General features: G+C 64.7%; 2 protein-coding genes across 2 annotated transcripts; one reads left to right on the top strand and one right to left on the bottom strand.

Moving 5' to 3' along the window:
- The first annotated feature begins 401 nt into the window (after positions 1-401).
- On the top strand, positions 402-6,976 carry SHMT2 (serine hydroxymethyltransferase 2). The gene is made up of 12 exons (XM_054004732.1): positions 402-520; positions 1,885-2,079; positions 2,189-2,268; positions 3,049-3,249; positions 3,332-3,413; positions 4,375-4,497; positions 4,566-4,705; positions 4,792-4,957; positions 5,047-5,146; positions 5,607-5,762; positions 6,288-6,395; positions 6,570-6,976. The coding sequence occupies exons 1-12, from the start codon at positions 497-499 to the stop codon at positions 6,695-6,697; spliced, it is 1,503 nt and encodes a 500-aa protein (XP_053860707.1). The 5' UTR covers positions 402-496; the 3' UTR covers positions 6,698-6,976.
- Positions 6,977-7,581: 605 nt separating this feature from the next.
- On the bottom strand, positions 7,582-12,606 carry NDUFA4L2 (NDUFA4 mitochondrial complex associated like 2). The gene is made up of 5 exons (XM_054004771.1): positions 12,544-12,606; positions 12,273-12,383; positions 9,299-9,387; positions 8,019-8,079; positions 7,582-7,799 (listed from the first exon to the last, which is right to left on the bottom strand). Exons 2-5 carry the CDS (start codon positions 12,327-12,329, stop codon positions 7,743-7,745), a joined length of 264 nt encoding a protein of 87 aa, XP_053860746.1. The 5' UTR covers positions 12,330-12,383; positions 12,544-12,606; the 3' UTR covers positions 7,582-7,742.
- Positions 12,607-14,767: the final 2,161 nt, after the last annotated feature.

The raw sequence follows: 14,767 nt of genomic DNA, 5'->3' as shown, positions 1-14,767 counted from the left end.
AGGATGAGGGACCCTAAAATTAGGGATGGGGAATGCAGGGATAAGGGATCAAAATTAGAGATGGGGGTGGTGCGAGGACGGGGGACCCCAAAATTAGAAATAGGGGTGGTGCAAGGGTAGGGGACCCTAAAATTAGGGATGGGGATTGCGGGGATATGGGATCAAAATTAGGGATGGGGGGGTGCAAGGACGAGGAACCCCAAAATTAGGGATGGGGCTGGTGCAAGGACGGGGGACCTCAAAATTTGGGATGGGGGGTGCAGGGATAGGGGACCCCAGAATTAGGGAAGGGGGGTGCGGGGATCGGGCTGACCCCGGTTGGGGGGGGGGGGGGGGGGGGACGTGTCGGACCTCCAGTTTCCCGTCGGCCCCCGCGGCTCCGGTGGCTCCGCCCTCCCGGCAGCGCGCGCGTGGGGGCGGGGCCAGGCGGGGGCCGGGACCGGGACCGGGACCGGCGCCGGGACCCGGCCGGGACCCACGTGCAGCGCGGACCGACATGTGGCCGCTCCGCCTGGGCAGGGTGAGCCTCGGGGCTGGGAGCGGGGCCCGGTGCCCGCGGGGGGGGGGGGGGGGTCCCCGGTTGCCGGTAAGGATCCCCGGTAAGGATCCCCGGTTCCCGCATCCCCCGGTGCGCGCTGGGTGCTGCGGTCCCGGTGTCTCCCGGTGCTCGGAGGGGGTCCCGGTGCCCGGGGGGACAGCGGAGGGGGGGACACCCGCTGGGGTTCCCGGTGCACGGGAAGTCCCGGTGCACGGAGGGAAGGTCCCGGATCCCAGAGGGGTCCCGGTGCCCGGGGGATTTCGGTGCTCGCAGGGATCCCGGTGCCCACAGCGTGCTGCAGCCCCGGTGGCGCAGGGGTCTCGGTACCGGGCGGGTCCCGGTCCCCAGTGCGGGGTGCCGGTCCCCGCTGCCGGGGGGGGGGTGTCCCGGTGCCCCCGTTCCCCCCCTGTGTACCCCTTCCCCCACCCTCCATCGCCCCCGGGGCTCTCAATTCCATCCCGCTCCTCCGCCTCGCCCCCGGCTGGGCACCGGGACCCCCATCCCGGTGTCGTGTGGTTCCCCCCCCCCCCCCCCACCGCGGCCCGGTTCGCCCCCCCCCCCCCCCCACCCACCCCCGCGGACTTTGCGTCCGTCCCAAAGGTCCCCGGGGCCGGTTCAGCACCGCCACCGGCCTTGGCCCCTGCCCGGTGCCCGCGGCCCCGCGGGTGATGCAATGGGGCGGCAGCGGTTACATCACCCGGCACCGGGCACCGGGATGAGGGGGGCACTGGGGGCACCCCGCGGGTGTCCCCCCACAGCCACCGTGTACAACGAGGGGGGGGGGTCCCATGGGTGAGAGTCCCGCTGTGCACCTGAGCTTGGGGGGGATCCCCGTGGGGTTTTGGGGGGGGGTCCTTGTGTGCTTTTTGAGGATTTTGAGGGGGTCTTCATGCACCTTGTGGGGTCCTTGGAGGTCCCCATGGGCCGTGGGAGGATCCCCAAGTGTTTCCGGGGGTCTTTGTGTCCTTTGTGAGGACTTTTAAAGGGGTTTTCATGCACCCTGTGGGGTCCTTGGACGTCCCCATGTGCCTTGTGGGGGCCTTGGGAGGATCCCCATGTGGCTTGTGGGGTCCCTATGTACTTTGGGGGGTCCTTGGGGTCCCCATGTGCCCCGTGGGGTCCTTGGGGTTCCCATGCGGTCCTTGGGGTCCCCATGTGCCCCGTGGGATCCCCATGTGCCCCGTGGGGTCCTTGGTGTCCCCATGCTCCCACCTTGCAGGGTGACACCGGTGGCTGGAGACAGATCATGGTGGTGTGGCGCCTGCCACTGTCACCTGTAGGTCCTGGGACGGGCTAGAGGGGCTCCGGGGGGGTCACAGCTTGTGTCCCCCCCCCTCTCTGAGCAGACCCTGCAGCGATGGGGGGGCCGGGTGGGCACTGGCAGCCAGCGGGCACAGCACGGCCCCGCCGCCGCCGCCGCCGGGCACGTCCCCGGCTGGACGGGGCAGGAGAGCCTGGCCGAGAGCGACCCCGAAATGTGGAGCCTGGTGCAGAAGGAGAAGGATCGGCAGTGCCGGGGGCTGGAGCTCATCGCCTCTGAGGTGGGGCCCGGGGGGCTTGGGCAGGGGTGGGGTGGGGGCTGGGGGGACCCCCTGCTTAGGGGGTTTGGCCGCTCCGATTCCCATCCACCTTTTTCCCCCCCCACCCCAGAATTTCTGCAGCCGGGCGGCGCTGGAAGCCCTGGGCTCCTGCCTCAACAACAAATACTCGGAGGGGTATCCTGGGAAGAGGTAAAGTGGGGAGTGGGCTGGGGGGGCACCGGGGTTCAGCTGGGATTCAGCTGCAGGAGACATCCAGGGAGCCCCAGGGTCCACAGTGGTGATGCCTTGAGAAGGCTGACCTAGAACAGAGACTAGACGGAGGTAAAGAATAAATTAGGGATTTATTAGGAGGCCTCAATGGATCCACCTTGAGCAGCACAAGAGCCCAGCCAGGGCTACACGCCTGGTGAGCCCAAAATGGTCAGAAAATGAACCCAAAATGGTCACAAGATGAGCCCAAAATGGTCACAAAATGAAGCCAGGATGAACCCAAAATGGTCACAAAAATGGATGCCTGGTCACGGGGTCTCTCACTTTTATAAGTTTTGGTTCATTTGCATATTGGGGTTAATTGTCCAATTACAGCTTTAGGTTATCCAGTCCCATCCTTGTTTTTCTCTCTTCAGTCCATGTTATTTCTGCTCTTGGGCCTGAGATTTCGATCAGTTGTCCTTGGTCCCCAGCTAGAGAAGGAATTGTTTTGTCTCCCTACTCTGTGAACAGAGCTCACCATCCCATAATATGAAGCCCAGACCCACAGAGTAAAGCAGCACAGGATCTGAAACATATAAAAACTAAAACCTGAGGCATCACAACATGAATGTCAGCACTACACCCTAAAGCAGCACAGGATCCGAAACATACAAAAACTAAAACCTGAGGCGTCGCTGGGGGCCGCCCTCTGCACCAAGCCTCCCATGGGGTCGGGCTGGCAGCGGGGACCCCCTGGTGACCCCGTCCTGTCCCCAGGTACTACGGGGGGGCCGAGGTGGTGGATCAGATCGAGCTGCTGTGCGAGCGGCGGGCGCTGGAAGCGTTCGACCTGGACCCCGCGCGCTGGGGCGTCAACGTCCAGCCCTACTCGGGCTCCCCGGCCAACTTCGCCGCCTACACGGCCCTGCTGCAGCCCCACGACCGCCTGATGGGGCTGGACCTGCCCGACGGGGGCCAGTAAGTGGGGAGCTGGTGGGGGGGGGACGTGGGGCCCGCTGCCCCCCGGGGGTCCCGGCCTCACCCCGTGCCTCCCCCGCAGCCTCACGCACGGGTACATGACCGACGTCAAGAGGATCTCGGCCACCTCCATCTTCTTCGAGTCCATGCCCTACAAGCTTGATGTGAGCTGGGGGCAGGGTCTGGGGGAAGGGAGGGTCTGCGGGTGAGGGGAGCCCCGAGGTGTCCCCAAGGTGTCCCCAAGGTGTCCTCGAGGTGTCCCCAAGGTGTCCTCGAGGTGTCCCCAAGGTGTCCCCAAGGTGTCCTCGAGGTGTCCGAGCTGCTCTGGCAAACCCCTGCCCTCCCTCCCCTCCGTGTCCCAGTGCCAAGGGAGGTGCCCAGGGCTCAGGTGGACGTGCCGTGCTCAGGGCAGAGGGGTTCCTCCACAAGCTGTCTGTCTGTCCAAGCTGTCTGTCTGTCCATCCATTTGTCCATTCCCAGCCTGACCAAGCTGGCTGTCCATTTCTGGACTAACTGACCAAGCTCTCCTGTCTGTCCATCCCTCACAGCCGTCCCCGGGGCTGACTGACCTCTCTGTCTGTCCGTCCCCAGGCTGACTGATGGAGCTCTGTCTGTCTGTCTGTCTATCCCTGGGCTGATTGAACTGTTCATCCATCTCTCACAGCTGGCCATGGGGCTGTCTGTCCATCTGTCTGACCCTGGACTGACTGACCTGTCCCCCTGTCCCTGGACTGACCAATCTGTCTGTCTGTCTATCCCTGGGCTGACTGACCTGTCTGTATGTCTGTCCCTGGACTGACCAGTCTGTCTGTTTGTCTGTCTGTCTGTCCCTGGACTGACCAATCTGTTTGTCCCTGGACTGACTGACCTGTCTGTCTGCTTGACCTTGGGCTGACTAACTTGTCTGTCTGTCCCTGGGCTGACTGAACTGTCTGTCTGTCTGTCCCTGGACTGACCGGTCTGTCTGTCTGCCTGTCTGTCTCTGGGCTGACTGACCAGTCTGTCTGTCTGTCTGTCCCTGGACTGACCTATCTGTCTGTCTGTCTGTCTCTGGGCTGACTGACCTGTCTGTCTGTCTGTCTGCCTGTCCCTGGGCTGACCTGCCTGTCTGTCTGTCCCTCCCAGCCCGCCACAGGACTGATTGACTACGCCCAGCTGGAGGTGACGGCGCGGCTCTTCCGTCCCCGGCTGATCATCGCGGGCACCAGCGCCTACGCCCGCCTCATCGACTACGCCCGCATCAGGAGGGTACGTGGGGAGGGCCCGGGGCCTGCGGACGGGGCTCCGGGGCCAGCCGGTGACCGCGGTGTCCCCAGGTGTGCGAGGAGGTCAAGGCGTACCTGCTGGCCGACATGGCCCACATCAGCGGGCTGGTGGCGGCCAAGGCCATCCCGTCGCCCTTCGAGCACGCGGACGTGGTCACCAGCACCACGCACAAGACCCTGCGTGGCGCCAGGTGAGAGCCCTGGAACGGGGCTGTGGCCGTGGGGATGGGGCTGGTGTCCCCTGGCGAGGAGAGGTGACAGTGTCTCGCGTCACCAGGGCGGGATTGATCTTCTACCGCAAGGGCGTGCGCTCCGTGGATAAGAAGACGGGCAAGGAGACCCTCTACGACCTGGAGGACAGGATCAACTTCTCCGTGTTCCCCTCCCTGCAGGGGGGACCCCACAACCACGCCATTGCTGCCGTGGCTGTGGCCCTCAAACAGGTCTGTGCCGGGCTGGGGGGGCTTGGGGCAGGGGGCAGGGGGTGACCTGTCCCCGCTGTGCTGATGGGGTGTTCCCCCCCTGCTCCCAGGCCAGCTCCCCAGCTTTCCAGGAGTACTGCCAGCAGGTGCTGAGGAACGCCAAGGCCATGGCACGGGCGCTGCTGCAGCGGGGGTACACCCTGGTGTCAGGTGATGCTCCAGTCCTGAGGTTTTGGGGTCAAGGAGGGGTGAGCTGTGGTGGGGATGAGGTACACCCTGGTGTCAGGTGATGCTCCAGTCCTGCTGTTTTTGGGGTCAAGGAGGGGTGAGCTGTGGTGGGGACAAGGTACACCCTGGTGTCAGGTGATGCTCTGGCCCCGCTGTTTTTGGGGTCAAGGAGGGTTGAGATGTGGTGGGGACGAGGTACACCCTGTGGTGGGGATGAGGTACACCCTGGTGTCAGGTATTGCTCCAGTCCTGCTGTTTTTGGGGTCAAGGAAGGGTGAGCTGTGGTGGGGACGAGTGGCTCTGCTCGGTCTCAGGGCAGCAGTGGGGTGTGCAGGGGGATTGGGGGTGAGGCGGAACAGAGGCAGCACTGCAGAGCAGGAAAGGGGCGGCAGAGGGGTCTGGGGGTGCTCAGGGATCCTCACCCCTCTCCTTTGCTCCTCAGGTGGCACCGACAACCACCTGGTGCTGGTGGACCTGCGGCCCAAGGGCATCGACGGGGCGCGGGCAGAGCGGGTGCTGGAGCTCGTCTCCATCACGGCCAACAAGAACACGTGCCCGGGGGACAGGAGCGCGCTGACACCCGGGGGGCTGCGCCTCGGTGAGGGACAGGCCCTGCCCAGGCTCCATTTTCACCCCACAGCAGCCCCACTCTGTTTCACCCTTCTCTGAGTGGGAATTCGGAGCTTGTTTTGGCTGGGAAAGGGGGCAGGACCCCATAGGGACTCGAACTTGGGGATCCTCTTGGGGAGCCGCAATGAGGGGCTTGGACCGAGGGGGCCCCTTGGGGGGCTGGGATTCAGGGAGCCCCTTGTGGGGCTGGGAGCCAGGGAGCTCCTTGTGGGGCTGGGAGTCAGGGAACTTCTTGTGGGGCTGGGAGCCAGGGAACTTCTTGTGGGGTTGGGAACCAAGGAACTTCTTGTGGGGTTGGGAACCAAGGAACTTCTTGTGGGGCTGGGACCCAGTGAGCTCCTTGTGGGGTTGGGAACCAGGGAACTTCTTGTGGGGTTGGGAACCAGGGAGCTCCTTGTGGGGCTGGGAAGCTCCTTGGGGGCCTGGGACTCGGAGCCCCTTGTGGGGCTGGTGCCCCCACAGTGGTCCTGTCCCTGATGGGCTCTGTCCCCAGGTGCCCCCGCGCTGACCTCCCGCCACTTCCGCGAGGAGGATTTCCAGAAGGTCGTGGAGTTCATCGACGAGGGCATCGCTCTGGCCCTGGACGTCAAGAGCAAAACCAGTGAGCGATGGGGGGGCCCCTCTCTCCCCATTTCCCACCTTCCTGGGTGCCCCTCAGCCCTTCTCCCCTTGTGGTGCCAGCCCTGCTCCCCAGACCGGTGCCAGCCCCTGCTGTGGGTACCTGGGAAGGGATGGAGCTGCCCTGGGGCTCACCTGTGCCCCCCCCTACCCCCAGGTAAGCTCCAGGACTTCAAGACCTTCCTGCTGCAGGACCCGGAGACGCAGCGGCGCCTGAGCGACCTCCGCCAGCGCGTCGAGACCTTCGCCCGTGCCTTCCCCATGCCCGGCTTCAGCGACCACTGAGAGGGGGGGGCACCCCTCCTGCCAGGCTGGGCTCACTGGGGGAGGGGGGCACAGAGAGGCTGAGACCCACCCTCTGCCTCTCCCCCTCCCCTTCTCCCCCGTGTTCACCTTTGGGTGCTGCGTCCCTGGGGTGGGGGCGGCGCGCGCCCATCCTGCTGTCAGTGTTAGGGTACGGAGAACCCCCAGACCCTGCTTGGGGTGGGGGGCACTGCTTGCTCCAGCCTCATCTTGCACTTTTCTATGGGGAGGGGTTGCTAATAAAAGCGGGGGCAGAGCCTGGAGGTGTGTGGGTGCTGTGCTGGGGGGGGGGCAGAGGGATGTTGGGGGCAGCTCCCTGGAGCCCCTCAGCCCCGGCGCTCTCGTGCCTCAGTGTCCCCATCTCGGTGCTTCCCCCACTGGGCTCTGAGGGCAGGGGGTGATGCTGAGCCCTGGAACATGTGGGGTGCAGTGAGGGGACAGCCTGGGATCCTTCCCCTCCTCTTCCTGCCCGGATGGGCACCAGCAGGGCTCTGTCCCATGTCACGTATTCCAGAGGGTGCACGCGCCTCCAGGACGTCACTCGCACGTGTGGGTGTGACCCCTCCACCCCTCCCAGCTCCTTCCCTCTCCGGAGGGGCCGGGGAGGGGACCCTGGAGCGTGAGAGAGCGGAAACAGCACCCGAGGGCTTGTCCTGCTTCCAGCGGGATGTGAGCCCCCCCTGCCCCAGCCCTGCCGGGGGGCGGGGTGAGAGCATCTCCCGTGTTAATGGCTCTGGGAAACCATAAAGGATCCACTTTGCTGCCCCCCCTGCTCTCCAGGCTCTGGGAAACCATAAAAGATCCAGTTTGCTGCCCCCCACCCCATAATTTATTCCTGTGCTGAGTTTAATGCAGGCACGGGGTGAGGGGCGCGGGGGCACCCGCAGGGATGTGGTTTATTGGGGGGTGGGACACGACCACACGGTTTGGGGGTGCTGGGGGAGCAGTGGGACCTGTGGTGGAGCTCGGGGGGCTTTGGGGGCGGGGGGGGGTCTCCCCCTCCACCCCAGCACGTCCCGGAGGTGGCTCAGAAGCTGGGACGGTCCTTTTTGAGGTTCTTGTAGTCAGTGGAAACTGCCAGAAACTGGAGAAGGGAGGGAGGTCAGGGGGGGCTCGTGGCCTCCTGGCCACTGTCCCTGCAGCCTGGCCTTGGTGTCACACAGTGCCCCTTCCCCAAATTCAAGCACAAGCTCCAGGACTGATCCCCCTTTCCCCATCCTGAGGAAAACGCAGTGTTTGCCCTAAATGTGGCTGCCTCCCCCCTCCCCACACTGCCAGCCCCCCCAGTTCACCCAGTGCTCACTTTATATTGGTCTGTGGGGCTCAGCTTATTCCAGGGTTCCGGATTATTCTTCCGGTCCCAGCTGTGAGGGGTGACAGGGACATCAGCGCCTGTAAGGAGTGGGGGACAGACCCCCCCATACCCCACTGGAGCCCCCCAATGTGCCCCCAGCCCCAACACCACCATCCCCAGTTCTCCTTGAAGCCTTTCCAAACTGGCCACATCCCGTCCTGTCCCGGGAGGGGCTGTGGGAGGCCAGCAGAGCCGTGGGATGGGATCCCTGGAGAGAGCAGCTCGTGCTGCCCCCCCTTCTTCTGTCCCCCCCGTTCCACTGGTGCTGGCCAAGAGCAGAATTTTCCATCTGGGAAGATGTTTGTGTGTGTGTTGAGGGATGGAGGGGGGGCCGTGCTGCAAACACACCCCCCCCCCGGAGCTGTTTAATGGCATTAATGGGTTTAGGGGGTGGGGGGGGTGTTATTCCCTCCCAAACACCCCCCCCCCTGCACTCCCACCCTCCAAGCCAAGGTGTCTGGATCTGCTAATTGTGGAGCTGAGCTCACCTGGTGCCAGATTAAATCCAGGAGTGGTTTTACCAGGAGTAAACGAGGTGGGGGGCAGGGGGGGGGGGATGTGGGGAAACCAGCCTGGTCACCCCAGCACGTGGAACTGTCCTGCCCACCCATCCTTTGTGATCCCACAGCCCTCCTTCCATCCATCCGTCCGTCCGTCTGTCCATCCACCCATCCCTCCTCACACCTGCCTCCTTGCTCATTGTTCCCCACTGGTTTTGTCCCTCCCTCTTCCCTCTCCCCATCCCTTCTCCAACCACCCATCTGACCATCCCACCCTCCCCACACCCCTCTATCCATCCCAAAACCACTCATGGATTTAATCCTCACACCTCTCCCTCTGCTCAGCCCTCCCTGCTCGTTTTGTCTGTCCCTCCCTCCCTCCATCTCCCTCTCCCTCCTCCAGCCATCCCTCCCACCATTTCCCCTTCCCCTCAGTCCCACCCTTGCCCAGTGCCCATCAGCCACATTCAGCTCTTACCTGGGTAAAAGGTCTGGAGGGGCCCTTCTCCCATCCCCCCAAACCAAGGAGAGGGGATCCAACCCCCCAACTTCCCTCCTGTGCTCTGGACACCTCTGAACCCACATTTCCCCCCCATCATTCACCGTGAAGCTGTGTCTGGGCATGCCAGCACCTGCTGCCACACCTGGGCTGAGCCCCCCCATGCTCTGGGGGTGTGGGGTGAGCCCGAGGGGTGCCCCGGGGGGTGCCCAGGGCACCTCAAGGCGTACCTGACGTCTGGGCTGTACAGTGCCAGCCGCAGCAGGTACAGGACTGCACTGCCCAGGCCCACACTGATGAAGCCAATGAGGGGAACGAGCTGCAGAGAAAGAGAGAGAGAGAGAGAGAGAGAGAGAAATGAAAAATACCCCAATAAAATGAATATTTATCAGGCGGACTGGAGAGTGAAAGGGAGAGCTGACACGCCGGGAGATTTACAGGGGGAATATGGCAGAGCAATCCTGTAGCCGGGCTGCGGTACACAGTGTAGCTGTCAGCTTGAGTGACTGAATTAAAAGAGGGAGAGAAAAATCGGCTCGTGTTGGAGAGGAATTGGATTTGGAATGAGAAATCACTTCCCCTCCGCCTGTGGCTGCCCAGCGCTGGCGCTGCTGAGGACCTGGGGACCCCATTCCCGGCATTCCCAGTGCTCCCAGGGACTCTGCTCAGGGCTGAGCCTCAGTTTATGGCTCCTCCCTAAAGGATTTGGTCCTGGGCACCCCATTCCCGGTGCTCCCAGTGTTCCCCGGTCAGAGCGAACCTCGGTTTATGGTTCTTCCCTGAAGGATTTGGTGCTGAGCACCCCATTTCCATCATTCCCAGTGCTCCCAGTGACTCCACTCAGGGCTGAGCCTTGGCTCATGGTTCCTCCCTGTGATACTCGGCCCTGGGCAAGGTCTGTGACCCCAGACAGGGTCCCTGTCCCCCCACAGCCCCCCAGGCTCTGCACCCCCTCTGCACCATCTCCTGATGGAGCACGAAACAAGGAGGCTCTGTTCATCTTACTGGGATGGACTGGGACACGCTGGGGCTGAGCAGCCAGGGGTCCGAAGCGGGTCCTGGGGGCACTCAGCGACCCCAGCCCCGCCACACTCATCCTGCCAGCAGGTCCCCTCACCCCCCGCTCCGTGCCCACGGTGGCTCCCATCGCACCTCGGCTCCATCTCCTCATCTCCGCTCGGGCTGCCAATCCCCCAGTGCCCGGAGCGACGCGGCCTCAATCGGAGCCGAGCCGAGGCGGCTTTGACCTCCCCCAAATTGCCGCGGCCCCCGCGCCGGGGAGGACGCGGGGAGCGTAATGAGAGCGGCGCCAGCCCGTGCCCCGGGGAGGGAGCCGCGTCCTGCCCATTAACGGGAGCGCTGCCGACGGCTCCGCGCCGAGCCGCATCGCCAGCACCTGGCTCTGCTCGCAGCTCTTCTGGCTCGGCAGCCGCAGCTCCGAGAAAGTGCCCCCAGACTGAACGCCCACCGCTCCGTGACTCAGTTTCCCCACTGGGATGACACCGGGCGCGGCGGGAGGGGGGGGGCACGGTTGGAAAATGTGATGGAAAGGGTCAGTCCAGGCCATCTGTTCGCTGCCAAGCACATCCACGCGCGGGGAAAGGGGGAAGCACAGACGTGTCCCCCTGCCCAGCCTCTCCCAGCGCTCCCAGTACGGCCCAGCTCCCACCCGGCAGTGCCCAAGCCAGGCTGGAACGACGGAGCGGCCGGCAGATGCCAGCGCCCATCCGGGAGGTCAGGGCCATCAGCGGATGACGGTCCTTGGCACCGAGTGCCAGCCGGAGCTGGCAGCAGCCGCTGCCCAGGCGCTGGCGAATCGAGAGCTCGCCGCAGCGCCGGGAATTGCTGTGGCTGCTGGAGAGGTTTCGGGGCAGCGGGGCCGTCTCGCCATCTGCTGCCGACACCGTCTGGGTAATTAATGGCTGGGAAGAATTAGTGCCAGGAGGAGGCTGCCAAGCCGCAGGTGCCAGCGGTGGAGCCCGATTTCCCCCAGGCACGGGGTGCGTGGGCGGCGGGGCGCTGTGCCAGCCTCTGCCCGGTGCCCGCTCGGTGCCCACCGAGCCGTGCCAGCGGGGTTGTGGCCCTGCCAGCGCTGCTGTGCCTCACGGCCGCGGTGCTGCGCGGCGTGGCTGGGCCATCCATCACTGCCAGGCAGCCGGGCACGCTGCGGCGGAGGAGCCATTGCCGGGCGAGAGCGCGGCTACACCTGGCCGGCAACGCCGCGGTGAGCGCGTGGGACGGACGGACGGACGGACAGACGGACGGACGGACAGACGGAACTGCATGGAGCGGGTGACACCACAGAAATTGCCCCAGCAACAGCGCTGCTGTGTACAAGCACCCAGGACACCCCCTTGGTTTTACACCTCCGGTTTGGGGTTTTCTTTGGGGTTTTCACTCACGGGGACTGACTGGGGAAGCGGCGGCAGGAACAGGAACAGCCCAAATCTCCCCGTCCTGCAGTGAGGAGCCTCAGCCTGTGCTGCCCTGGGAAGCACCCTGGGGGTGCCAGCTACCTGTGCCCACGGTGCTGGCACCCCCCGGCAGTGCCCAGCCCAAGGTTGAGGCATTTTTTAGCCAAACCCCTCAGCTTGACATTTCGAGGGGTGACAGGGACAGACCTGGGGCTGCTGGGGTGAGTGGGGAGGGGGCTTCATTTCCATCCTCCCTGACAAAGATGTCCCCAGATGGGTGGGGGGAGGCACACGGGGAAGGTCCCCTCACCCACCTCTGCCTGTTGGGGTGTGGGTAAGAGTTGAGGTGGCCCAGCCGGGCTCGGTGAAGGAGCCCCGGCCCCTCGGCAGCGCTGGATGGAGGGAATGGGGTGGGAAGCACGGGGTGGTCTCACCTTTCCTTGGTGAAGGAGGAACGGGGATCCTCAGGACTGCTGGAGGGTGCAGGGAGAGCGGGGGGACAGCGGGAAGGGGGAGCCGGAACAAGGCGGGACTGGGGGGGCTGAGGAGGGTTTTGGGGAGTGGGAGGAAGAGGAGGCTGAGGAAGGACACAGAACAGGAGGGATGGGGAGTGGGATGATGGGATGGAGGCAGAAGGATGTGAGGAAGGCCAGGGGCTCCAGGCACGTGGCGAGAGGTGGGCAAGGACAAGCCTGAGGGCTGGGGGCTGCACGGGGTCCTTGGGAGGAGGGGGAGAGGGCAGGGGAGGGATGGGGGGCCCTGGAGGAAAGGGGGGGGCTGGGTCACTCACTCCGGGGTGCCGTTTGACATGCCGGGAGAACATTCCTCCACGCAGGGGACCCTTCATGGCCAGGGTGGGATCGCTCCGGCGGTGGCGGCGGGTTCCGAGGTCCGACCGAGGCTGGAGGGGTGGGCAGGAGGCGAGGGAGGCGCTGCGGCCGGGCTGGGAGGGACGGGGCGGGTCGGGACATCCCGGCCCGGGGGACACGAGCAGGGGGAGGGAGAGGAAAGCTGGACACCAAATCCAGCGCCCACCGCTCCTTCCAGCCTCACCCCCTCACCTCAGGGGTGACCTTGCTGTCTGGGGGACGGATGAGCGAGCCCCGGTGTCCCCACGCGGCCTCGCTGTCCCTCCCCACGCGGGGCCAGCCCCGTCCCTCCACGTGCAGCCCCATCGCGGGTGGCTGCGCAGGGGCGAAGGATGAGCCGTGTGATTCCCCGTGACAACTTGGCCGGGCTTGGCCGCCCCCCCCCCCCGTCCCCCCCGCCCTCCCGGTTATGATAAATGATAGAACACCCAATTTACATTTAGCGATGCAAATCTCCCTGGCAGGAACAGATGCTGCCGTGCATATGGAAAGCGGCTATTAGTGCCCAACAAAGGGCCGCGAGAGGGAAGGAGCGGGCGGCGGGATGGAGCCAGCAGGGATGGGGACCCCCAGCCTCGGTGAAGGGGGGGCTGGTCATGCTATGGCAGCAGCGAGTGCCGGCACAGCCCGTGAGCCCCCAATTCGGGGGTGTTGGAGCCGCCCCGGGATGCTCCCCTCTCCCACCCCACCCCGGTGCCATCCCCCCCTTTCCGCGTCCAGCCAAGTCCAAGGGACAAAGGGGAGGAATTTCTGGGGGTACGGTGGATACAGGAGAAGGCTGAGGCGCATCCAAGGCCTCGGGTGATATAATTAGAGATTTGAGATGTGATTGATTAAGTGCCACTCCCCGAGAGGGAGCAGCCTGCCCTGGGCACGGCCTGCGTGTCCTTCGTCACCTTCCTGTGCCCAGGGCAGCCAGGGGGGCACTGGGGGGGTACAGAGAGGGGGGCATGAGGGATCCATGGGATTTGTGCACCCGTGTAAGGGGTGGGATGCTGGGCCAGCACCACAGCACCGGGTCCAGAGGGTCTGGGGGACCCCGGTCCTGTCACTCCCAGCTCTGCTTTGGGACACCCTGCACCCCCAGACCCCCATTTTCTGCAGGAGCTCCCCTGGGATGCCACGGGATTCCCTGCCCACGGAGCCCAGCAGGGCTCGTTAATGACAGTAATTAAGAGTTTCGTTCCGTGCGGTGCTTCCCCGTTCCGTGGGGGTGCCAGGAGCCCTCGGGAGCAGCCGGGATGGGGACCTGGGGGGGCTCCAAGGTGGGCGCCAGCCCCCTGAGAGTGGCACCATAACCACCAGCACAGAGGTGCCACGGGAGCTTCTCCTCCAGCCTGGCCCACGTGGAGTTTGGGGTCAGCATTTTAGGGGAAGAACTTCCCCAGATTCTCAGAAAGAAAGGAATCACAGCAGCCAAAGCTGGGACATGTGAACATGTGGGAACATGCGTGTGCTACACAGATGTGCACATCTGGGCAGCTCCACCACCCACACCAGCGCTCCCATTCAATGCATGGGAACCCACCTGGGGGACCCAGGGGTCCGGGAAGGAATCCCCACCCCAAAATTCAGAGGTCTGGGGGGACTCAGAGGTCTGGGGGGAACCCTCACCCCGAACTTCAGTGATCTGGGAGGAAATCAGGTGTCCAGGATGGGGGGACAGAAGTGTCTTAAGGTGGGGCCAGGGGTCTGGGGATGACCCTCATCCCAAAATTCAGGGGTCCAGGGGAACCCAGCTGTCTGGGAGGAGCCTGGGTAGGACCCTCACCCCAAAATCCAGGAGTTTAGGGGAGGGTCTAGGGGTCTGGGTAGACCTTCACTACAAAATTCAGGGATCCGGGGGGGCACCCAAGGGCCTGGGTGGGACCCTCACCCCAAAATTCAGAGACCCAGGGGAGGACTCAGGAGATGTGGGTGGGACAAGGGGGACGGTGACCACAAAAATCAGGGATCAAGGGAGCTGCCAGCAGCTTGGGGGGCACCCCGAGGGTCCGGGAGGGGCACCCCGAGGGTCCGGGAGGGGCACCCCGAGGCTCTGGGGTGCAGCTGTACGTGCTCGGTGTCCCTATGGCCACGCACGTGTGACACACACACACAGAGGGGGCTGGGGGGGCCGGGCGGGTCGGGGTGGGGGGCTGGGGGTGGGGGGGTTTGGAGCCCGCGGCTCCACTGGCAGCCGCTGCGTTGGGTTATTTTACAACCGCTCCAAAAATATTATTCAAGATGAAGGAGAATCACGGCTGCTGCGAGCGAGCGAGGGCCGTCGCCGGGAATTTATCACCCGGAATTGGGTGCCCCCCCTGGCACGGCGCCGTGATGAAGTGCTTCATTAATGGGAGATGCTGCGGCTCGGCATGAACGTGCCTCCTGCACCTGAGCACGCGCTTCCTCCGGCTCCCGGCCTCGGCATTGA

Source organism: Vidua macroura, unplaced genomic scaffold (assembly GCF_024509145.1).
Source record: "Vidua macroura isolate BioBank_ID:100142 unplaced genomic scaffold, ASM2450914v1 whyUn_scaffold_107, whole genome shotgun sequence".
Lineage (NCBI taxonomy): Eukaryota > Metazoa > Chordata > Aves > Passeriformes > Viduidae > Vidua > Vidua macroura.
The sequence above is the reverse complement of the archived record's forward strand: the minus strand, read 5'-3'. Positions and strand labels throughout refer to the sequence as shown.